Genomic DNA, 23,368 nt, shown 5'->3' on the forward strand with positions numbered 1-23,368 from the left:
TGTCCCCCAACTTTATGACCAGCTTCCCGCCTGGCCCCCTACTTTACGAGAAATACCCATTTGGCCGGCTGGCGACCACTGCCGGAGAAGGTGATGATGTGGCGTGACATGGCAGAGAGAGAAAAAGAGATGGAGGAGAGAGAGTGACGGAAAGTTAAAGTTAACGGAAAAAGGGGGCCATATGGGTATTTCTCGTAAAGTAGGGGGCTAGGCGGGAAGCTGGTCACAAAGTTGGGGGCCATTAGGGAAATAACCCTAGAAATAATCTACCCGTAATGCCTCAGCCCGCCAACCCGGCCCGTTTCAGCACTGGCAGCAGATGACATCAATTTTTCTTACCGTCTCTCGCGTAAGTATAAAAGATAGTACTATCATCTTTCCCTCAATTTTCTCCTTCAATCCTTACTTTATTCGTCAAACACAGAGAAAGGGCGAAGAAGAGAACAACGATATTCAAACAAAAAAACACTAATGAACTTCATCAATAGGAATTTCTAAGTTCTTTGATTTTCTCTACCTTTTCGAACATCAAAAAATGGCGAAATCAGAAAAAATGAAGACGAAATCATCACCTCTTTTCCCTATTACGGATCAACCAAACGATCGAGACGTAAATCCTCATTCTTACTCACTCGAGAAATTCAAGCTATACGAGACTCGAGCAGTAAGATATTCCTTTTTTTTTTGTTTTTGGTTGAATTCAATTTGAAATTGAGTTTTCTAGGTCAGAATTTTGAGTTTGATTTTCGTGCTTTGATTTGTTAACAGAGGTTTTATCTAATTGGAAGTGATCGTAATAAGAAATTCTTCAGAGTTTTGAAGATCGATCGATCTGAACCATCTGAGCTTAATATTAGCGAGGATCCAGTTGTCTATACGCAGCAAGAAGTTAAGAATTTGCTTCAACGGATTAGTGAAGGAAATCGTTCTACTGGTGGACTAACCTTCGTTGCGAAGGTTTACGGAATTGCTGGTTCTCTCTCACTTTCTCTCTCTTACTCTTAGTTTTAATCAATAGAAGTTTTTTCTTAATTTTATTACTCTTTTGGATTTCTTTGTGAGTTTTTAAGGTAAATTTGAGATGAAATTGAGATTTCGTTTCTATTATGCTAATTAGGTTGCATCAAGTTCTTGGAGTCATACTATTTGATTCTTGTTACAAAGCGTAGGCAAATTGGATGTATTTGTGGTCATGCAATTTATGGCATAGAAGAGAGCCAGTTAATCACAGTCCCGCATGTATCAATTCAAAGTGATGTAGCTCACTCTAAAACTGAGCAAAGGTGGTGTTCCTCCACTAATCTAATTACGCGGCTTTTTATTTTAAAAATTGAATTTTGGAGCTTTGATGAATATTTGCCATACTATTCTTTACAGTTGGAATATGTCTGACATCAGTTAGAGCTTCTGAACAATTTTGATATACTTCCTATATCTTATGGTTAAAAAACTTGTGTAACCGATTTTTTTTTTTTTATATAGTTTGGTCATTTTCAAATGGATAGTTGATAGTTTCGTCGGGAATGAACTATCTCATTTCCTTTATGTAGTAAGGTGGAAATAGCTAGTTGAACTTCCTATACCTTGTTTTCCTACTTGCATGTCTTAAGTATACCGATTTACGTCTATAGCCCGTCTCATGTATCACACTGGCTTACTGTCTTGCGAATAAGCAGTTGTTACTCTAAGTGCCCGATGAAATATTAAGCCTTTGCGTGGTCTTTCTGAACGTTTATGCCCTCTCTCGGAGTTCTATTCACCAAAGCATTGTACTTTACAGTTAATCTATTTCTGAGGTAATGAGGAACTGAGGAAGGGAAGCCCCAATACCGTAATAGTAAGTTAGAAGGCGTAGGAATCCAAAACAGGTGAACTCTTTTACGACCCAAAATTGGAACAACTAAAAAATGAACTTAGTACACAAATAAGTATCTTCTTCGTGCCCTTATAGATCATCATTCTTCGACATTAGAATTGAAAGACCATTAACTATACTGTTCTCTAATAATTTGTCAGTTAATTTCCTTACTATTCAGAAAACTAAGGTCCTTGGGTGGTTAAAGAAGATATGGTGAAAACCATGAGAGCAGTAGGTATCCAATATAGGGTGCCTTCATAATCTAATTATAAGTTTCTCCGTTAGACATTTGGTTTATATAGAGTTGAGCCCTCCGGCAACAATGGATGCATATATTGGAACTTTTATGCTGTAGGAATTCATTATTTATTTTTGTATGCATCATCAGCACCTCTGTGTTCAAACAAATAAAAAATACAATCTTCAACTTGCAGACTGTATCTTCTTTGGTTCTGGTAGGGAAATCTCAATTTAGACACACCCCTGTCAATTAGGTTAATGATTGTACTGCATTTGACATCCACATATAGCTATCCTACTGTGAGCATTATTGCAGCTACACTTACATAGAGATTCTCTTATTCATGTAAGCTTAATTCCCTTAATTGCAGGTACAAGAAGCTCTTATCCAGTGTTGATTTGACAAAGGATTTTTTCTTCAGTTACACCTACCCTATAATGCGAAGTTTACAGAAAAATGTCTTGGCGGTGGGTGAGGAGAGGATGCCATACGAAAACATATTTGTGTGGAATGCATTTCTTACAGAAGCCATTCGATCAAGATGCAATAATACCTTGTGGACAATCCCACTGGTTCATGGGAACTTTAAGCAGGTTCTGTATATTATTTATTCTTTATCTTCTCGACCATCACTCGTAAATGCTACTTGTGTTCTATGGGGTTTGGTATTTGACCATTCCATTCACCAATTTATGTATGACGTATGTAACTATATATATATATATATATTACATGCTACTGTTGTCATCAGAATTTAAAAGTATGTTTCAACTGACTAGGGGGTGTTCATCTTTAGACTATCTGATTTTGTCGGGAGGTCCAGAGATTTGATAATCTTTTAGAGTTTAGACCATCTGGTTTTGTTGAGACTTGGAAAGTCTGAAGATATTATCATTTTGTGATGTTTTGTGCATAATTCATTGGCACTTGGCCTCGGGGTTGAGTGCGTTCTTTGGCTGAGAGAGCTTTCAGGAGAATTGCGTTCTTTGCCTTATGTTTGGTGAGTGTAACTTAGGTGCACAAATGAGAAGTAGTGCCTTAGGGAACGATACTGAAGTTTGGAAGGGGATGTTCTATGAGCCACACATTCAAACGTATGTTGCACAGGAGTATCAAATAAATACTTGTATGAATTCAATTTCCTCTTTGTCCTCTTAAATGGGTTCTTTTCTTAAGGATCAGCCGATCAGGTGGAATCCTGAAAAATCACCTTGGCATCACATTAAATGAGGCACTTGTTTGAATAATCCGTGCTTCATAAGGGCAGTTGCCAACATGTGTTGTTAAAATGTTTGGGAAGAAAAATAGAGCTAGAATGAAGTTTGGTAACTCTTATCTAGGGTAGAAACTTCTGACAATCAGTTTTGGAAGGAAAATCAAGAGCTTGGAAGATCGTACTTGGTCTATGAAAAAGTTTAGTGCAGCTAAGTTGTGCTCGTCAATTTATTCATTCTTATCTTTCACCTTGTATGTTGACTTCTTTTTTCGGATAAAGTATTCTCATGTAAGTTGTAACCTTTTCTTGCTAGAAAATAATGACTTATGCATGGTCTTACACGGCTTTACTTGTAAACCATGACTTGTCAGTTTCCTTTTTGTTGTAGTGGGTGTATTTATTCTTGAAAGGATTGAGTTTCTCTTTTTGCATATCTTGATGTATATTTTGTTCATTATTAATGTATAACTTTAGGTTTATCTGTCCTTTTTTGGTGCATTCATAGGAGAATCAATATTACAGTCTTACACATTACCTTTGCTATCATCCCAAACATGTCTCAGTTTTTGCCCAGGATGCATGGAGTAAAACTTTTATGTTTTTCACACAAAAGCAAATGACAAGCACACACCTTACTATTGTTTTGTGTTGTTACTTCCTACTTTTGCTCCATGTCAAGTCATTCCCTCCACAAGGAGTTCGAAGAGCAGCCTGCTTTTCTTAATCAAATTACCCCGTCTTCTTTCAGCTAACAAGATGTTAGAACTTAACTAATGTTATATTCTTTTGACGATGGCAGATGAGGTTATCAATCTTTGGACGGGAATTCAGTGTTTCTCTTATTTCTAGACGTTCTCGACACTTTGCTGGCACACGGTATGTCTCAGTATGTTATTGAGCATCAACTGATGCTGCTTTATACAAATTTTCTTTCTCATGATATTAATTGATCAAGTTCTGTGGACTGAAGATGAAGAAGATATTTTTTTTGTTTAAACTTAAATTGACCTCCCTCCCTACATTGAGAAAATAACTAATTTAGTTATGTCGTACTAAATCACTGATTTTCTCTGCAGTTATCTGAAGAGGGGGGTTAATGACCGAGGCAGGGTTGCCAATGACGTTGAAACAGAACAAATAGTCCTTGATGAAGAATCTGGGTTGAGCAAGGGAAAAATGAGTTCTGTAGTGCAGATGAGGGGTTCAATTCCTCTTTTCTGGTCTCAAGAAGCTTCCAGATTAAGCCCCAAACCTGATATAATATGTAAAATTTTCAATCTTAATAGCCATTATATTTGGTTGTGTTTTAGCTTTTGCTTACAGACAGTTTGATGCGAACTGATTTCCATGTTTTTTCAGTGCAGCGATATGATCCTACGTACGAAGCAACCAAATTGCATTTTGAGGACCTGGCAAGACGATATGGGAATCCAGTTATTGTGCTCAATCTAATTAAGGTTTATTTCTATGTCCATTCTAAAATCTCTCTTTCCCTGTAGTAATCATTGCATTACTAATTTTCTGATCATACTATTTGTTGTACATGGGGCATCTTTTGAGTATACTTATACTCCTACTATTTGTTGCTTGATTATAATAAATTTGCATGATTAGTTTATATTTCAATTACCTAAAGCCCATGCTTAAAGTCTTGTTTAAAAATTATGGGGTTATGCAGACTGTTGAAAAAAGACCTAGAGAAATGATGCTACGACGTGAGTTTGCTAGTGCAGTTGGTTATCTGAACCAGATTTTATCAGAAGAAAAACACCTGAAATTTATTCACTGGGACTTCCACAAGTTTGCGAAGAGGTGAGCATGTGAATGTCTGACCACCACAGTCCACACAATATTCGGTCGAACTAAAAATTTTGTGTTTTCTTTCTCAAAGCAAGTCGGCCAATGTTTTGGCAGTTTTGGGTGCTGTCGCAAGTGAAGCACTGGATTTGACTGGTTTCTACTATAGTGGGAAGTCCGCCAATGTAAAAAAAAAAGCAGATTCTCTCAGTCGAACAAGTACAGCCAGGTAATTGTAGCTTCATTTGATTATTGAAGCAGTCTTGGTCATGCCACAAAGTTGAAAAGTTGCACAAATTTTCTAACCTACCTTCCTAATTTATTGTGCATTATATTCTTTTCTGCGTTGATCCATATAATATGTTTCCACAGAATGAGCTATCCGCCCAGATTGTAGTAGTTTTTAACATTGCCATCCTGTATTATATAAGTATCTGTATCTGCATTAGGTTAACGCGAAATTTGCTAAAAGAGGCTGCAAATTTTCTGGTGCAAGAAAGACAACGAACAGTTACTCTTTTTCTTAACCAAAATCATATGTATAATGTATTTCAAATTGGTTCATATGGATGCACAAAAGTAGATGTAATAAAGCATTAGTTTGGCCCGTTGATATTCATGGAATTAAAGCAGAACAATAAACCCTGTAGATCATTCTCCTCAATCTCAATTTAAGCTACATATTTATTATAAATGAGCCACTCTATATCAATTTCTACAGGGATAGCACCCTCGCAGATCTCAGAGCTAATTCCAGTGATTTTGTGAAGATTGGAAGTATCAGTGAAGGTCTAAACACTTCCGCCAGTAGAGAGAGAGAATCAGAGTCTAATCAAAAGTCTAGAGAAGCCACACGATATGATACAGCACCTCGTTTTCAAAGTGGAGTTTTGCGCACTAACTGCATTGACTGTTTGGACCGTACAAATGTGGCCCAGTATGCTTATGGTTTAGCAGCTTTAGGGCGTCAACTGCATGCAATGGGTTTGACTGATATGCCCAAAGTGAATTCTGACAGTAGCATTGCTGCAGCTCTCATGGATATGTATCAGAGCATGGGTGATGCACTTGCTCAGCAATATGGTGGCTCTGCAGCTCACAACACTGTGATCTCTTTTATTGATTCCTGTTTGATTATATAATTATACCCACACTGATGCTCTTATCAGTACTTCATTTTTATTTGTTGTCATCTATAATGTTCAATCTTTATGTGATCAGGTTTTCCCAGAGCGACAAGGAAAGTGGAAAGCTACTACTCAATCTCGGGAGTTTCTCAAGTCTATCAAGAGATACTATAGCAATGCTTACACAGACGGTGAAAAGCAAGACGCAATAAATTTGTAATGATTCCTCCTTTATTGTTTATTCTTACGACAACGTTGACAGTACTACAGTAGAATTGTCATATGTAACTTCTGGACTTGAATTGTTCCCTCACATCCAAAATTTCCTATAACTCTCTCTTCCTGAATAACTTATGATTTAGTCTTTCACTGCTTTTGCAATGGCATCTTAAAACTTCATGGTCTTGCTGCTTCATTTGGTTTCAGATTCTTTTCATGATGCTTATGATACTCTTTGGTGGTTTACCAGATTTTTGGGTTACTTTAAACCACAGGAAGGTAAACCTGCTCTCTGGGAATTGGATTCGGATTATTATCTTCATGTTACTGGGATTGGAGATGAACCTGTTCATGATATTAGGTAAATTTCGTTGTATAAGTTATTGTCCTACTTATTAGGTCCTTTATTTTTATTTTGCTTTAGATACTGTTACATTATATACATCAGACGTGAAACCTAGAGAAGTGTCGTATGGAGACAAATTGACAATGGCAATCACGCATTATACCCATTTAAGTAACTAGCTGTGTCTGACCAGAGTATATGAGTACTTGTCTCGTGGTTGTAACTGAGTTGGAAAAATCTATGTTAGGTATAAAACTCTGTCTTGAGGTGCATGTTGTTATACACTAGAGTTGCACCCACATAAAGTGGCAGCACACTGTCAGTGCGTAATGCCATGTCAATCTCGATGCTTATGCCACAAGGGAAGCTGAAAAACTGGACTGTCAACCGCTGATGGTTGGTTGGAGTGTCAATGTATATGGGACCTTGTCTGTAAGTTCCATGTACAAGCAGTATCACTTTTCAATCGGGCAAAGACTGAATTATAAATCCTTTGAAAAGCTATAGGTAGTTCAGTTTGGTTCCAGATCAGGAAATGGAGTCTTACTCTTTTCCTTTCTTTTGTTTCTTTCAAGAATACTAGCCTCTTCATAGCATTACAGTTTGCAACTTCTTATATCTTGATAATTCTTTCTACATGTGAAGCTCGAAGACATTCTTTTCATTTTTGAATCTTAAAACTACTTTTTGTCTGCTCTTTTGCAGTTCACCTGCAGATACAAAACCTATGACAGGGGGAGCAACAGCTCTTGAACCTACTCCAGCTTGCAGAGAAGACTTCTCACGTATGAAACTGACATCATTCGAGAAGCTAATTGAGAGAACGTGTAGTTCAATCAAGAATGTAAGGCTTTGCAGTGAACCAGAGCTAAGGATAGGTGGTGTTGCGAGTACTTCTGGAATGGCCCCTGATGCAGCGTATGTTTCATTACTCGTAGAAACTAGTAATTGGAGTACTTCTCTTGGCTTCTTATTGCTAAGAAGGGGTTTTCTATTTCGGGGTTCTTTTTTCCCTCCCTCTAGCTTTCACATTGACTGTGTAAAAAATGATCAGTTTCTTAGTTTAGGAACCATATTATATGAGACTTGACATATAGGACACAAATATAGTGTTGACTCCCTATTATCCCTTGTGATGTTGTCGCAGGTGTTACTTGTCTTAGGCTCTTAGGGTAATGGGTAGTGCTTTTCTTTCCTCAGTCAAATCCAAAATGTGACTCCAGGTCTGGATTGACTCTTGTCAGATTTCTTAATGGTTATCTTCATCGACGTTGTTTTTCGACTGGAAGACCAATTTCTTTCTGACTCGGGATAGCTGACTTGTCTGACTGTGTTTTGGGTCCATTTGATTCAAACGAGTCATAATCAGACAATGAGAAAAAGCAAAAACGCACTTTAGTCTCTATGTGGATTTGTTCCTACGGTAGAAGAAATATTTGTGAAGTTTTTAATACCTTTTTGCCATTTGACACAGTGAAATACAGCTTAAAAGCCCAAACTGGTTGTTTGGTCAGAGAAAGTTAGAAGATAGCGGTTCTGTTCCAAAACTTGCTGCTCAAGAAAATATATCTGAAGCATCTTTAGATGAAATGATTGCCAACGGTTTCTGTGACCTAAATTGGCTTTCTTCTATTGGTGATGTCTGTGATGAGGACATTTTTCAGAGGTAAAAGTCTCGAATCTTGATGAAGTACTCCCTTTCTCTTCGGATAAGTAAAGAATTACTAACAGTTGATCTAGAGAGTCCGTGCTCACACATTGTTCTGATAAACACTTCTGATTTAGTCTAGTCAACAATTGTTCAATTGGTACTTTCTTTATTTGGTACACCATATATTTGTAGAAGCTAGACTTGAGCTCTTATTGTTCCTTGATGGTACAAGACTCTCCCCTTTACACTATTTCATTACTATTCATTGTACTTCAAAAGGATCCAATATGGTATTTTCTTTGACAACCTTAGATGTTTAAATGTTCGAAACTGCATAATAATGATACTGGTAAGCTGTGTTTAAGAAACAAATTTAGATATCGCAGAAGAGAGATCTGTGTGTCCTCAAGAACTTTACAGTCCTAATAGTCACACTCATAATCATTATTCTTTGCTAGGTACACAATTAGTGCAGTCGATGATGCCAATGGTTGGTTTGGCGGAACCCTGCTGCAAGATGAAAGTGAAGATAGCGAGATTTACAAGCATTATGCTGAACTATGTCAGGTAAGAAGTTCAAATTCTTCTATTTGTGTTCTTTATGTTGAGCAACTAGGCTATTAGTAAAGATGAATCTGGGAGGCTGGGTGAATTACCATCCACTTCAAATGGTTGTTCTAAATGGTCTTTTCGAGAACATATAACATAAATTAGGTACTAGATCAAAACAACAAATCAGTTGTGGATTTTCGCTTCTACTTAGGATTTAGGAATGCGAAGCGAACTTGAAAACTCCCGGAGCGAGGATTCAGTCGCAATTCCTGTACTTTTTTCCTCTATTCTGTTGTGTATACATGGACAGTTTTCTTCATGATTAACAACCCCATTTGAAGTTTTACTACAAGTAAATGAGTAAATAAGCATGTAAGCGCATGTAAGCAATTTGCTTTGGGATTAGGCCTGACCAAATGGCTCCGGCTGGCTAAGCCAGGCTCGAGCATAAGTCACTAGGCACATTATATGAGAAATGTAGACACACATATGTATGGTTAACAAATATACAAGGAAATGAAGAAATAACTAAAAAAAAAGAAAATGGGCGGGTGGGCTGTCAGGGACTGAGGGAGGTGATTACATCTGCCCACTTAGTCGTCCCCGAGTCCGAGACGGCTTGTGACCCTAACTTCTTAGGCATGCATATCTCTGCTGCCACTTAGTCGTTCGGTATTATAAATCTATGCAGGGCCCTGCAATGGACATTTTCCAAAATGATCCTGAGAAGGAAGAACACTATTCAAATCTTCTAAGCCTCGGTGTTGTAGAAGGTGTAGACGATGCTGAAGTTACAAAAGAGATGGAAGCAGCACTCCAAGAGTACGATCAGATAGGTTCTGACCTTGGAATCATTTCAACATGTAAGCCATTAGTTGAAGATTCTACCAGAATAACAAGATTGATTATTGGAGAAGAGAAGATAAATTCAAGGTCAACAACCATTTAATTAAGTTTTGATTATGCATTTGAGTAAAAATATCCCATTTTATGCACCATTGCTGTTGTAAGTTAAGGCTGTAAGTGAAGAGAAGGAAGAACATGAAAAAAACACATAGAAAGAGTCAGTCTCGAAGAGTGCTGCCCTTTGAGAGCTTTGGCACTGGCTGATTATAATGACGTGTATCTATTTCCATTGTTTTATTTCATTTCTAATTGTCATTTTCTTTCATATTCTTTTTTAGTTATGCCATCACTATGGATGCTCGTGATATCTGCAAATATTATGCTTCCACTTTTACATTTCAGGTCGTTCGAAGATAAATTTTATATGTTCAGCATCTGAGGGGAAAGAAACCCTGGAAGCGAGGTGGCTGAGTCTGAACAATCACTGTGTACTTCCAGGCGGCTTAATACTTGCCTCACCTGCTAAATTAGCAGACTACCCCAAGTACTTGCCCTATAAAGTGTCCCATTAGCCTACTTGAGTTCTAGTAACAAGTTGAATTTCTCAGATGGAATACCCTACGCATGGAGCTGGATAAACAAGCAAAATTATTGAAAACGATATTACTTTGGGGCAGCCAAAAAAGTGTGGGCACACTATCCAATTTGATCAAATTAACTTTACTAGGGGACAAGACAACTTAATTTTGAGATGTGAAAGACACGGATTATTAATTTTTGACCTCTTAAGCTTCATCCACTAAACATTCACCACTTTTATTGTCGCTGATTACTACCACCTCCGACCAGACACCGCACTAATCAAACCACAGTCATTTTTTCTCCGTCTACTATTTACTCTTTGTTGTCGACAACTCCATCCCAGACGAAGCTTCCCTCGCGTCAGTAGTGTGTACAGACTAAGAATGGAGAGATGGTGGTGATTGGATGTGGTGGTCGGCGTCGATAGTGTAGAGTCTAAGAGCATCTCCAATGCAACACTCAAACTCTAAATCTTGAAGTGTCATATAGGATTTTTTCGATTTTTTTTAATCCATCTCCAAATGCAAAACTCAACACAAATCTCTGAAGTGATGTGTCAAGATTTATTTTAGAGTGTCCTCTTGAGGATCTCTAAGTGCCACATAAACAAATCAATAAGTTTAAACAAAAATATAGGTTTTTGAAATTTCTCTTGAGTGTTGGATTGGAGAAGGTTTTGCAATAGAGTGTTTCTAAATGGCCAAATAAGAAAGATACTGTTTAGAGATCCATTTTTCACACTTGACACATAGGATTTTTAGAGTTTTTCTTGAGTCTTGAATTGGAGATGCTCTAAGAATGGGGAAAAGAGACATGGTGCTAACTAGATGCGGCGGTCGACAGATAACTGTTATCTTAGGTGATCTTTGCAAATCAAAGAGAGGGAGGGGTTACGAGTAAATAATGCGCCCAAAGTCTTCACCCCAAACATGTTTTAGGTGCCCCCAAGCAGCTGTTTCCGAGAAACTGTTCTAAGAAAATAACGGTGCTAGAAAACGGGTATTACCTATCGTTTTATTGTCTCACACTTACACCGTTACACGTTACACCACCTCAACTCAAAACGACGAAGTTCTACTGACGGCCTTTTGCACGACCTGTCTGTGAAACCGGTATCTCTCTCTCTCTAGGATTTTGAGTCTTTAGGTTTCTTCACACTCTCTCTCTCTCTCTAACTGTAATGGAAGACATTGAAGATCTATTTGTTGGAGGTGGAGGAGGAGATCCTCCTGGCTTTCGATTGCCCTTAACCACAGTTGGATTAAACCCTAAACAGCCGAAGAATAAGAGTCTTCACTATCTAACCCGAGAACTACCTTCTTCTCCCTCTCCTCAAGTACCAGGAACTCAGGTAATCCCCACATTTATTAACTCCTTTCATTCAAACCCCTCACTAAATCTCTCTCTCTCTCTCTCCCTCTCTAATTATCTTCTGTCTCTGTCTTCAAATTTGCAGACTATCTATATAAAGACCTTTGGATGCTCTCATAATCAGGTAAATAATTGTTATCGAGATTGAGTAGTTGCTTATTCAAGAACCCTAATGAAATCGAGAAATTTCCAGCTTAGATAATTTGTTAGTATTAGTTATGTTGTTTTTTTGAAGAAATGAATGCACTTTTAGGGTTTTCATGGAGTGAAATCTCTTGCATAGTGTTTGTTAAATGTTAGGTTAAACAATTGTTGTGCCAATCTAAACCCTTCTTTTGTGTAATTGTGTTTCAGAGTGATAGTGAGTATATGGCTGGTCAGCTTTCAGCCTTTGGATATGCTTTAAGTGATAACCCGGACGAGGCTGATCTATGGCTGATAAATACGTGAGGATTTTTCGTTATTTTTTTTAGTATTATTTATGACTTATTTTTTTTTGAACATACTATATCTTAATTTGGCCACTATTTATAGGTCAGTTGGATGATGTGAAAATATGTTTACTTTTTGATATGTCAAATTCTACGATTTCTCGTTGGTAAAGTCTATTTTTTAACACAGATGCACGGTAAAGTCGCCTAGTCAGTCAGCGATGGACACTCTAATAGTAAAATGTAAAATTGCGAAAAAGCCACTAGTAGTGGCTGGATGTGTGCCTCAAGGAAGTCGAGATGTAAAGGAGTTAGAAGGGGTTAGCATAGTTGGAGTTCAACAAATTGATCGTGTTGTTGAAGTTGTCGAAGAGACTTTAAAAGGTCACGAGGTCCGACTTTTGACTCGTAAGACTTTGCCAGCTCTTGATCTTCCAAAGGTAAACCCTAAAAGTCTGTATACACCAATATCATTCTCACCATGAGATTGGTCATCAATTATCCTTAAAGAGAATTTTGCTTGACATTCTTCTTAACAGGTGAGGAAGAACAAGTTCATTGAGATTCTACCGATTAATGTTGGTTGTTTAGGTGCTTGCACTTACTGCAAGACAAAGCATGCTCGTGGACATTTAGGGAGCTATACTGTCGGCAGCCTTGTAAGTGCCTGTATCATTTGACTTTTATTGATTCAAAACGTGACTATGTTTTTCAAAAGCGTTAATACCTGGTGCAGGTAGAGCGTGTAAAAACTGTAATAGCTGATGGAGTTAAGGAAATATGGTTGAGCAGTGAAGATACTGGAGCCTATGGTATTTCAAAGTGCATTTCTTTTCTATTTATATGCATTTGCTATTACCACGTTTTTTTCACAACTATAGAGTGTTAGCTTTCTTGAGAGCTTGAAGTAAAACTTAATTAGCTTATGACAAGATGAAAAGTCTTCAGGCCTGATAAATCTAATGTAAAGAACAATCTCCTCCTCCGTGCACTTCATATTACTTTTTTTCATGTGTGACTTACCTATATTTGGTATATACTTTAATATTGAAAATGTTTTTGTACGATATCATAAGTTTCAAAAAATTACACTATCTCTTAAGTTTCAAAAAATTACACCATCTCTTTCCAGGTCTCTTGCGTTAAAATCATTTGGTGCTTTTTGTAGGTCGTGATATTGGCGTCAATCTTCCGACTTTGCTAAATGCACTTGTTGCAGAACTTCCTTCTGATAGAAGTACTATGCTTCGAATAGGGATGACTAATCCACCTTATATTCTTGAGCACTTACAAGAAATAGCTGCAGTTTTGTCCCACCCATGTGTGTATTCGTTTCTTCATGTGCCAGTCCAATCTGGGAGCGACCCTGTTTTGACTGTAAGTGCATTGGATGTAGTTATTCTCTAATTTCATTTGATTCATTGCTCAGTGCACATCAACTGTGAGATATGTCCTTGAATGCTTTTGTGTCTTCATTTTAAAGTGAATCCTGCCTTATTTCAGGCAATGAATCGGGAATATACTGTGGGGGAATTCGAAAAAGTGGTGGATACTCTTTATGAGCTAGTACCCGGGATGCAAATTGCCACTGATATAATATGTGGATTCCCTGGTAAATAACTCACATCAGAAACTCTTGATGTCACTCTTAACTCATCAAGGTTGCTGAGCCTTTCCTATGGAATTGTTTTGGTGTTTTTTTTTTTGTTTTCTTATAAACTATATTTCAATTGGTACATATAAGGTATCATAATGAACAGTGGTGTGTGATCAGACAATAGACAATTGAGAAAATATATTGGTCATTTAACACTAAATATTCAACGCTCTTTAAATAGAAATTTTGGAGTTGGTTCTATTTTTCTTTCTCGCAGTAAAGCAACCACTTTTTGGTTTTTCTCAGGCGAAACAGATGAAGATTTTGCTCAAACAGTCAGTCTTATTAAGAAGTACAAGCTTCCTCAGGTTCATATTTCACAGTTCTATCCAAGACCTGGTAAGCCGTTGGAATCAGTTGGTGCTTTTAGTTTCACTGATTAAGTACTCTGCTTTAGCAATGTTTTAAAAGACCTTCACAGCGTGCGCCTCGACGCGAGGCAATCACCTGATGCCTCGAGGTGTACGTATTTGAATTCGAGAATAAAACGTGGGCATATGAAGTCACCTGTTATTTTTGAGTTGTTGGGTAACAACAATATTTAGTATTTTTTTTATTACACACTTAAGACTTTATATTGTTTTTACATAATTGATATCATTTCCTTACAAAAATAGTTTAAGCCATTTACGTTTTAAGGTGTATGCCTTGATGCGCCGCCTCGCCTTGTGAGCGAACCACCTTGAGGTGTAAAAACGTATTTTAAAACATTGTGCTTTAGAGTTCTGCTAGGTATTTAAGCTAAAGTTTGGATTCACATGGTACTTTTGCGTTGTATTATAAATTGTTTATCAATCTTGTGTTGTAAATCCAGGAACACCTGCTGCAAGGATGAAAAAAGTCCCAAGTGCTGTGGTGAAGAATCGAAGCCGGGAATTGACTTCTGTTTTTGAAGCATTTTCACCATACCAAGGAATGGAAGGCCGTGTGGAGAAAATATGGATCACCGAAATTGCCACTGATGGGGTTCACTTGGTAAGCCTGTTTCAAGTGTGTATGTTGCGTTAACTCTTAGCTAGTCTATTCGATTAGGTGTACCCGACTTAGAGCAGGGATCTGGCTCTGGCTCTGACTCTGACTCGGGTTTAAAAAAACCCTGGTTTAGGGTCCGGTTAGGTGCAAGTTTGATGCCAACCTTTATTTTATTAATATTAACACGTATTCTACAATATTTTACTTACATAAAATTCCTAGCCTAATCCTAACCCCGACTGCATTCTTTCCCCTACATATGTTCACTTCTCACTTTTCTATCGAAGCCCAATCTTCGGTGGCCCATCACCTCAATCCAAGATTCCAACCTGAAGAAACTGATATCCCTTTCGGAAATGGGCTTCGGCCTGTCCCCTGGAAATGATGGCTTGGGCTGAGGGTCAGATCAAATATGTCTAACTTGTTTTTGCTTGGACTGACGTCTTGGGTGACCCAGCAACCCGAGCTGGTCAATGGATCGGAATTTTATTTTTCAGATCGCTTTCTGAAGGTGTAAGTTCAAAATTATTGAATCTGAATGCAGTTTATTATGTTGTGGCTATAGGTTGGTCATACGAAGGGATACATACAAGTGCTTGTGATTGCTCCAGAAATGATGCTAGGCATTTCAACCGACGTGAAGATAACATCAGTAGGGAGGTGGTCAGTGTTTGGCGAGGTAATCGAAATTCCAACTGATTTAAAAGAAAGAACCACTTCCAGGGAAAGAAAATCAATTCCTGACAAATCTCTTCCCTGCTCCAACAAAACCGATGAAAGTCTCTGCTTCTCCATGGACGAAAGTTGTGCTTGCTCTAGCAACCCCGAACCTTGTGCCTGTGAAGGTCAAAGCTGTGGGGAATCAAAAGTTGCAGACAATAGTATTACATCAAAGATTGAAGATCAAAGCCCTAATGACCCACTCGGGTCGTCACTGCGGAAACGTAGTGTAGTTTCTGAAGCCCAAGAAACAACGACGAAAACTGAACATGCGTTAGAATCAACAGAGAAGCCAAAATCACAGGCAAGTATTATTGATGGGGCTTTACTAATTGCAATGGTCATAAGCTTTATAACGATTCTAGGTTTACTAGTTCTGTTAGGGTTTAGGATACAATATTCCAAGTGAACAATTTTGAAGTGATAAAAAGAAGACCCATTTTTGGTTTAGACAAGTGGGAGATTTTTAAAGCATTTTCTGTCAGTGTCAGATCATTTGCTTTTGGACTGAATTATGTAATCTTTTTTGTATTGGTTCAATTTTATTTATTAGTAATCAACTTTTTGTTTTACTGTTGCCTTCTCAAAATAGCATTTCAGTTTGGTCCTCATATTGACTAACTTATCTGGTTGTTCCCTACATTTTGACTTAATAGACAGCTCAACCCCAAACTAACTACTCCGTTGGAAACAGTTTCCTTTTTCCTCTGTAAAATTAATCTCTTTCTTGGTTTGACTATTTTTTCAATCTTTTAGAAGGACGAGAGGAACTTTCTTTGTTCATCAAAAAAAAAAGAGAGGAACATTCTGATTTGAAAGACTTTGGTGAAGAACTAAGTTCAAGGTTTTGAATTCGATTCAGTTTTTTGTGTATTTTTCATGTTATCTGTCTTGTCTCAATAATGTACGTGAGTTTATTTGGTATCCATATTCCGATGATTCAATTTCAAATAATGTAAAAAAAAAAATCATATTCATAGTCTCATATTTCTCCCAAGAACTGGACTAAAAAGAACCAAACTTTTTGATTGAATCTTTTCATCTTCAAATAAGAGATTTGAAAAATAGTGATTTGTTCTATGTTTGTGTTTCTTTATTTAATTAATAAAGCAATTGGAATAACAAATATTTTACATTTTGTTTTGAAGGATCATTTCATTCAAAAATACTAAAAAACTCCTCCTACAACAGACCAAGATGAGGGAAGTACAAAGTTATCACTATTTCAATCAAGTTACACACTTACGGATTTAAAGCAAAATGAGCTAAGTCATATGGGATGGAATTCAAACTTATGGGACACTGAGACGAAATCATGTGGTGACAAAGTAATTTTTCCACGTAATGTTTCCAGATCATTTCTTAATCTCCAAAGAATGTCTCGAATAGAAGAACTCATATGAGTATAAACCGATAACTTCTCCCAACTCACACCCTAACGCATAAGTTGGATGTTCGCTATGCAACCCATAAATTATAGAAAAAATTAGGGTGACCGACAATGATTAAAAAAGCATAAATTTGTCGAAATGGTCCACCATGTGGTGAGCAACGAGCTATAAGTTTGTTTGGTGTGTTTTTATGTGCCACGTCCAGCTCCTCACTCTCTCTACAGTATACTCGCAAGTAACAATAACAACCTGTCTTCTTTCCCCCACCCTCTCTCTCTCTCTCTCTCTCTCTCAATTTTCCATCCAGATTCTGTTTTGACTCTCTTTTCTCCCTCTGGACCCTCTCTTCTCACACACTCATTTGAGTCATATCCATCCATAGTTTTCCAGCTCTAAAAACTTTCACTTTCTCCCTCTCTCCCTCTCTCTCTCTAAAAAAAAGAGGACCAACAAAGAAAAAAAAAACAGAGCAAAAGTCAGTTTTCTTTGCAAAAAAAAAAAACTCACTTCTTTCCAGTGAAGAAGAACTACTACTATTGCTATTACTACTATCACTTCCTGAATCTTTCAGGGTGGGCTTTTCAAGCATTCGTGTGGGTTTCTCAAGTAAGTGAATCATGAATCAATTTGGGTTATTTTTTTCTTTCAATTCAATGGCTAATAACATTTAAGATCTGAAATACTTTCATACAAACATCTCTCTTACTGCGCAATTTTGAGGTGATTTCTTAATTTTTGGGGTTAAATTGTAGTTTTCTGCAATTCTTAGCAAGTAATTTAAGAGTTGGAATCTGGGTTTAATTTATTTCTTAATTACAAAATCAAGAGTTTAGTGACGATGTTTATGATCTTTACTGTGTTTATTGAAAATAAGATTAAAATGTGGTAATAAGTGTAGACTGAGATACTAATTTGATTTTGCTTCAGGTTTGATCATATAACAATAGATTTATGGCAGCTGAACTTGTTAATATAGCAACAAGTGAGAAACTAAATGAAATGGATTGGGCTATTAACATTCAAATTTGTGAATTAGTAGCTCGTGATCAAGGGTACGATATACTCGATGAATTTCGTTCGATATTATAGTTTGTGTCGTTAGTATTGGTATATGTTTGATTTAGTTCAGTATATTTGATGAACCAGGGAGGCTAAAGATGTTATAAAAGCCCTAAAAAGACGATTGTTGGATAAAAACACAAATACTCAATTATTCGCTGTAATGGTTAGTGATTACTCTATATACTATCTTGTCAATCAGTTTCATTTCCACAGAAAAGATTAGTAGTTTTCAATTTGTAAATCAAGTCGAAATTAGCGAAAACTATTTTCGGCGCTTGACCGCTTGTCTATAATGTTAATTTTGTTTTTACAAACTCAAATACGACTTTTTCGATGTGCACTGAGCTTATAACATGATTTTCGATGAGCACTGAGCTTATAACATGATTTACAGTTGCTGGAGGTGTTGTTCAATAACTGTGGAGAATATATTCACAGGCACGTAACTGATATCGAACTTCTTCCTGTACTTGTGAAGATAGTGAAGAAAAAGGTCGGTAAGGTTTTTATAGATACATGAGGTTGCTAATTTTGATTTGTTACCTACTTCTCAAACACCATTAATAACTGTTTGTAGTTTGTTTGCTTTTTCACAGTTAGATTTTTCTTTACGAGAGAAGATATTTGTTCTTCTAGAGACCACACAAGCATCTCTTGGTGGAGCTTCAGGAAAGTTCCCTCAATATTTTGCTGCATATTCTGAGTTGGTGGTAGGTAAAGATGCATATGAACTATAATTCCTTGTTTACTCGTTCCTTGAATTTCACTTACAACATAATCGATCACATCTAGATTCATTTGTGTATTATAAAACGGGGAAATAGCGTATCTTGAGGAAAAGAGTTTTTCCTTCTTCCAGCTAATCCTTTTTTATCAGTCTCTTTTTGTTGTCAACGACTCAATTAAAGCTCATTGTGGCTGAAATATTTCGAAATTTAATTCCTTCTTTAGGCATTGTGAAGAGAAAGCATTTGAATTTCCGTTTCGATGGAAATTTCGGTAGACATGGATATCGAAATATTTCGGCCTTTCAAAATTTAATTTCTTGGCTCATAGTCCCAGGAAGTAGTCTTATTGAAGGTGTATACTTTTTGGGGGCTTACCTCAAGATACTTTCAAAATTCTTTTTCGTTGTTGTTCATTGGCTCCCACCTATCAAAATAGATCCCCAAAGGACCTATGCACTCTGATGTTTGTGGGCTTAGCACATGTCAGTACGATAATATTTTCTTTTTGTATTTACAGAGTGCAGGAATACAGTTCCCTCAAACACCCCATGTTCTCCCTCCAGATCCTACTCCAGTGCCACATAAAAGTATTTCATCTAAAGCCAAATCTGTCCCTTCTAAAGGCAAAGCAGTTGCTCAACAATCAGGTTCTCAGGATTCACCTGAATCAAGGTACTCTACCGTCAAATAACATTTAGTAGGTTTCTTATCCACTCTACGTAGTTTTTTTCACAATTCTTGCACATTAGCTATGTTTTCTTAGCCGTATATTCGTTTTCTATTTTGTAGTTTTGTTTATACTTTAATACTTATGGTAGTATCTACTTGTAACATGATAGTAGTAAAACTTGGTTTCCACTATAAGTTGTAAGTAGTTTTGAACTTGGTCTTGACGTTACATTCTAGAAACACAAGATCTTAATGCATTCCATATTATAGGTCAATTTTTGTATTTGACCAATTTTACTAAGGAGTTGGTTTACTTCCTCGTAAAAACTAGTATAATTAATAAAATTTATTTTTCCAGCATTATTCAAAAGGCTCGTGCTGTGCTAGATCTTCTGAGAGAAGTCCTAAGTGCTATTGATTTCCGGCATCCTGAGGTATGGGTTTGAATAAGTGATATGCAGATGTCACAATTTTAGACTTATAGTGTTTGGCAAACTTGAACCACACATTGCATCCCAGAAATCCCACCAAAGGGGTTTTAGGTGGAACCCCTGTTTAATCACCATCTTTGATAGATTCTTCTAGATTGCATCATGGAAATAACACCCGGCTCAACCAGCTATATATCCTTACTATACCAAGGCCCACTAGCCTAGTGTAGTGTACAAGGTTTTCCATTGGCACGTACTCTAAACCACCCCAGGCTTCTCAGTCTAACCAATCTATGTTGCAAGTCCATCCAATAGGCCAAGCTAATATAGTAATATGTGAGAAGGTATTGTGTAATATAATCCAGGTCTGGAACGTCTTCCTAAACAATGCAGGAGGAAGTGCCTAGCATATGAAACTTCTATTTGACATTATAAATTTACCCATCTTCAGATATCAGATTGGTCACTGATGAGAATATTTCAATCGAAGTTTGTATTTGGTTTGTTCTATGCCTATTTTATGTTATGTTAGAAAAGGCTCAATATGCCCCTTTGCTTCCGTATTGGCTTTTTCACCAATAGCTAAACCTTAATGTACTTGACTCCCTTCCTCAAAATTGTCTAACGAACTCGTCGTATGCACAAGCGCTGTAAGCGTCAAAATTGTTCATATGGTTGACTAATAAGCTATTTATCGAAATGCAGGGGGCAAAGGATGAGTTCACACTTGATCTTGTAGAACAGTGTTCATTTCAAAAGCAGCGAGTAATGCACGTTGTGCTGACTTGTCGGTAAAGCTATTCAGTTGAACTCTCATTTTCAATACTCTATTCTTACTACTTGAATTGCGCTTCTGTTGCATACCTTGTGGTGTTACCAGCTTATTTTTTTTAGATGTTATCTGTCATTGTTTCTTAATTTGTCTATAGTTTGTCAGTTACTTGATTTTATGATTAGAAAAACTTGATTAAAGTTTTCATGGGTGCAAGAAATCAGACACTAGACCTAGGAAAACAAAAGGAATATTGTTTCAGTTCAGCTCAATTCGTTAATCATATAAAAGTGTGAAACAACATTAACTGGCTTCTTGGATCAAATTCCGTAATCTTATTGACCTAATATGCATGTAGTTGTCCATAGAATACGGAACGGTTCGGTTTCTTAGTTGTCATCAACCAACGGCAACAACTCTGGGGAGAGTCCAAGCCTATTTTAAGGTCCAACTACAGTCCAACATTCAAGTTATTTTGCAGTTTGACTAGATGATAGTTTGGCGGCTTGTGAAAATTTTATTTTGAATTTTGAACTGATTTCGGAATGTCATGTCTAACGTACCAATGAGAGAATAACATCTATCCATTACTCATCAACCTTTTCTACCACCCAAATCAGGTGTTTTTTTTTCCTATATTATCAAGTATAAGTTAGTTTCGAACATTGTCAAAATCTTAGTAGACCAACTATGAATGAAACTTTGTTAACTTTTATAGTCCCAAATGTATGACATTGGTGTTTTGCCTTTTAATCTCTTCAGGAATGAGAAGGTGCTTTCTCAAGCAATTGAATTGAATGAGCAGCTGGAAGAAGTACTCTCCAGACATGATGCACTTATTTCAGTTCGTCCTGCATCAACTGCCACTCCTTTTGTTCATGAAGAATCAGGTGAGGAAGAAGAAGAGTCCGACCAGCTTATCCGAAGGTATTTTTCTTAATGCTAGGGGTTTGTTAAGGAAAAAATTAATTTTGGATTGTTTCCTTTATCGCTCTCCTACTCTGTAATATTTTACAGAATTCAGAAAGGAAAAGGTCGTGTGAAATTTGAAGATGAAGATCAGCACAAGGAGAAAGCACCCGGAAGTCTGTTTGGAAGAATTCAACAGGAACGGTTGCATCGCCCAATCATAAGGCCAACGGGTTCAGAGCCAAAGGAATCTAGTAGCGAACCTCTTCCTCCACCACACCCTGTTGTCGTGATTCCTCCACCACCTGCCAAACGCGTTGAGAGAGAGAAATTCTTCCAGGAAAACCATGTAGTCGACGTTTCTGCATTGCCTAGTCAAATGGAAGGCGTCTCGTTGAATGGACGTAGCTCAACAAGTGAAGTAAGCGATTCTACTCCGAGTTGATTGGGTTTGCCTATGTGAAGTTCAATTTTCAGATTGTTGAAGTGAGTTCCTGATTTGATTGTTCTCGTGGATCATTGCCGGTTAATTAATTTTGGTGTACAATAAGCTCATAATTTGAATGTATTCTTTGGGGCATCAGCAAGAAACATTGAAATTCCTCATGGGGGCGCCTTTAAAACTACCTTTTTATATATTTTTTTTTCCGAAGTTGACTGATAATATGCATTATTCTGTATTCCTTCTATCTTGTGTATAAGTTTTTATAAGTTGTATTCTGGTGAGTAGGTATAAACTGATGTGTTTGAGGTTCTGTTACTGTTCGCCGGTAATATAGTCCCATGAATTTGCTGTGATAATTTGCAGGAAATGGAGGAGGTAGGTTCAAGAGATGAACTCACTTTCTATTGCCTTGGATTTGAGGTTTCACATTTTAAGCCTTGTTCCAAGTTTGATTTCACAAACTTGTTGGGAAAAAGCTCACAGTTTTGGCCACCAAAAACCAGATTGGTTACTAAGTTATATAGGCACCCTGCTGTTTTGGAAACCCCAACCTTAGCTACGGACAACCCCCCACAGAACTTTGGACCAACATCCGGCTTCAACGAAATTCGATGTTAGACATTATAAAGAAGCTTTAGGGACAAGCTTGGGAACAGAAAGAGTTGGAGAATTGGGAAGAGTCGATTCAACTAAGGTGGAATTTGATTTTCTTTCTAAGTGTGATTGTCTAACTCCGGCTATTTTGATGAACTTTGAGTTCGGGCCATTATGCAGATTTTATTGAATGGATTAAATACGAAAGGTAAATTGTTGTGGTTGTGGATACATCCGCAAAATTGGTCCTTCTCATCAAAATCACTTTACAAGTCTATCGAGAAGGACTTGCCCCATCATCACAGATTTCGGTATTGCCTAATGACTTGGCATAGATTTTGGAAAAATTGAAGGTGGTCCCACGGGTTAAATTCTTCCTTTGGCGACAGTTTCATAAAGCTCTGTCCACGAAACTAAGGGCCCTTCAATTTAATGATGAAACTTCAAAGGTATGCTCTACGTGTAACGAAGAAGTAGAAGATATTGAGCACCTGTTTAGAAATTGTAAATTTGCTAAGGAGGTCTAGAGTTGTTCTCGATTATCACTTAACATGGAAGGACCGATGAATTTCATTGACATAGTTAGTGAGTGGTGGTTCACAGGAGAGGACACTGACTGCTCGATTAAGACAAGGATATATACCTTGTAGTCTTTGTGGAAAGTTAGGAATAAGATGGTATTTGAAGGGATCAATCCATATAAATCGATGGTTGTCTGGGAAGCTATAAACATGATGAGTGACTTCTCCATGAATGAGACTGAACAGGATGATGCGGTGGA

The 23,368-nt window shown here is 37.3% G+C and overlaps 3 protein-coding genes across 3 annotated transcripts; all 3 read left to right on the forward strand.

Annotated features, from left to right (window-relative positions):
* Positions 1–256: 256 nt before the first annotated feature.
* Positions 257–10,178, forward strand: ATSAC1 (Phosphoinositide phosphatase family protein). Its single transcript, XM_086651047.1, has 16 exons — positions 257–664; positions 769–973; positions 1,118–1,283; positions 2,470–2,692; positions 4,115–4,191; positions 4,392–4,579; positions 4,675–4,772; positions 4,994–5,127; positions 5,207–5,341; positions 5,834–6,218; positions 6,334–6,455; positions 6,709–6,819; positions 7,510–7,722; positions 8,279–8,470; positions 8,914–9,022; positions 9,699–10,178. The coding sequence occupies exons 1-16, from the start codon at positions 536–538 to the stop codon at positions 9,954–9,956; spliced, it is 2,745 nt and encodes a 914-aa protein (XP_086507173.1). The 5' UTR covers positions 257–535; the 3' UTR covers positions 9,957–10,178.
* Positions 10,179–11,196: 1,018 nt separating this feature from the next.
* LOC147532354 (Methylthiotransferase) lies at positions 11,197–16,157 on the forward strand. The gene is made up of 11 exons (XM_086651048.1): positions 11,197–11,786; positions 11,892–11,930; positions 12,161–12,252; positions 12,428–12,677; positions 12,777–12,896; positions 12,974–13,049; positions 13,406–13,614; positions 13,741–13,849; positions 14,141–14,233; positions 14,709–14,869; positions 15,432–16,157. Exons 1-11 carry the CDS (start codon positions 11,616–11,618, stop codon positions 15,993–15,995), a joined length of 1,884 nt encoding a protein of 627 aa, XP_086507174.1. The 5' UTR covers positions 11,197–11,615; the 3' UTR covers positions 15,996–16,157.
* An 866-nt stretch (positions 16,158–17,023) lies between these two features.
* LOC147532355 (TOM1-like protein 5) lies at positions 17,024–22,303 on the forward strand. Its single transcript, XM_086648209.1, has 10 exons — positions 17,024–17,583; positions 17,905–18,029; positions 18,124–18,202; positions 18,434–18,532; positions 18,636–18,749; positions 19,285–19,439; positions 19,795–19,870; positions 20,573–20,658; positions 21,402–21,566; positions 21,657–22,303. The coding sequence occupies exons 2-10, from the start codon at positions 17,929–17,931 to the stop codon at positions 21,991–21,993; spliced, it is 1,212 nt and encodes a 403-aa protein (XP_086504335.1). The 5' UTR covers positions 17,024–17,583; positions 17,905–17,928; the 3' UTR covers positions 21,994–22,303.
* Positions 22,304–23,368: the final 1,065 nt, after the last annotated feature.

Source organism: Eschscholzia californica, unplaced genomic scaffold (genome assembly GCF_041429995.1).
Source record: "Eschscholzia californica isolate CP2 unplaced genomic scaffold, dmEscCali1.0.p SCAF_6, whole genome shotgun sequence".
NCBI classification, from domain to species: Eukaryota; Viridiplantae; Streptophyta; class Magnoliopsida; order Ranunculales; family Papaveraceae; genus Eschscholzia; species Eschscholzia californica.

Excerpts from the sequence above, each read along its gene's own strand:
- ATSAC1 (XM_086651047.1), top strand. The coding sequence starts at position 536 with ATGGCGAAATCAGAAAAAATGAAGACGAAATCATCACCTCTTTTCCCT. Across the intron at positions 4,580-4,674 it reads CCCCAAACCTGATATAATAT|TGCAGCGATATGATCCTACG; the intron begins GTAAAATTTTCA and ends ATGTTTTTTCAG. Across the intron at positions 6,219-6,333 it reads GCTCTGCAGCTCACAACACT|GTTTTCCCAGAGCGACAAGG; the intron begins GTGATCTCTTTT and ends TTATGTGATCAG.
- LOC147532354 (XM_086651048.1), top strand. The coding sequence starts at position 11,616 with ATGGAAGACATTGAAGATCTATTTGTTGGAGGTGGAGGAGGAGATCCT. Across the intron at positions 13,850-14,140 it reads TATAATATGTGGATTCCCTG|GCGAAACAGATGAAGATTTT; the intron begins GTAAATAACTCA and ends GGTTTTTCTCAG. Across the intron at positions 14,870-15,431 it reads CCACTGATGGGGTTCACTTG|GTTGGTCATACGAAGGGATA; the intron begins GTAAGCCTGTTT and ends TTGTGGCTATAG.
- LOC147532355 (XM_086648209.1), top strand. The coding sequence starts at position 17,929 with ATGGCAGCTGAACTTGTTAATATAGCAACAAGTGAGAAACTAAATGAA. Across the intron at positions 18,030-18,123 it reads TTAGTAGCTCGTGATCAAGG|GGAGGCTAAAGATGTTATAA; the intron begins GTACGATATACT and ends TTGATGAACCAG. Across the intron at positions 18,750-19,284 it reads CTGCATATTCTGAGTTGGTG|AGTGCAGGAATACAGTTCCC; the intron begins GTAGGTAAAGAT and ends TTGTATTTACAG.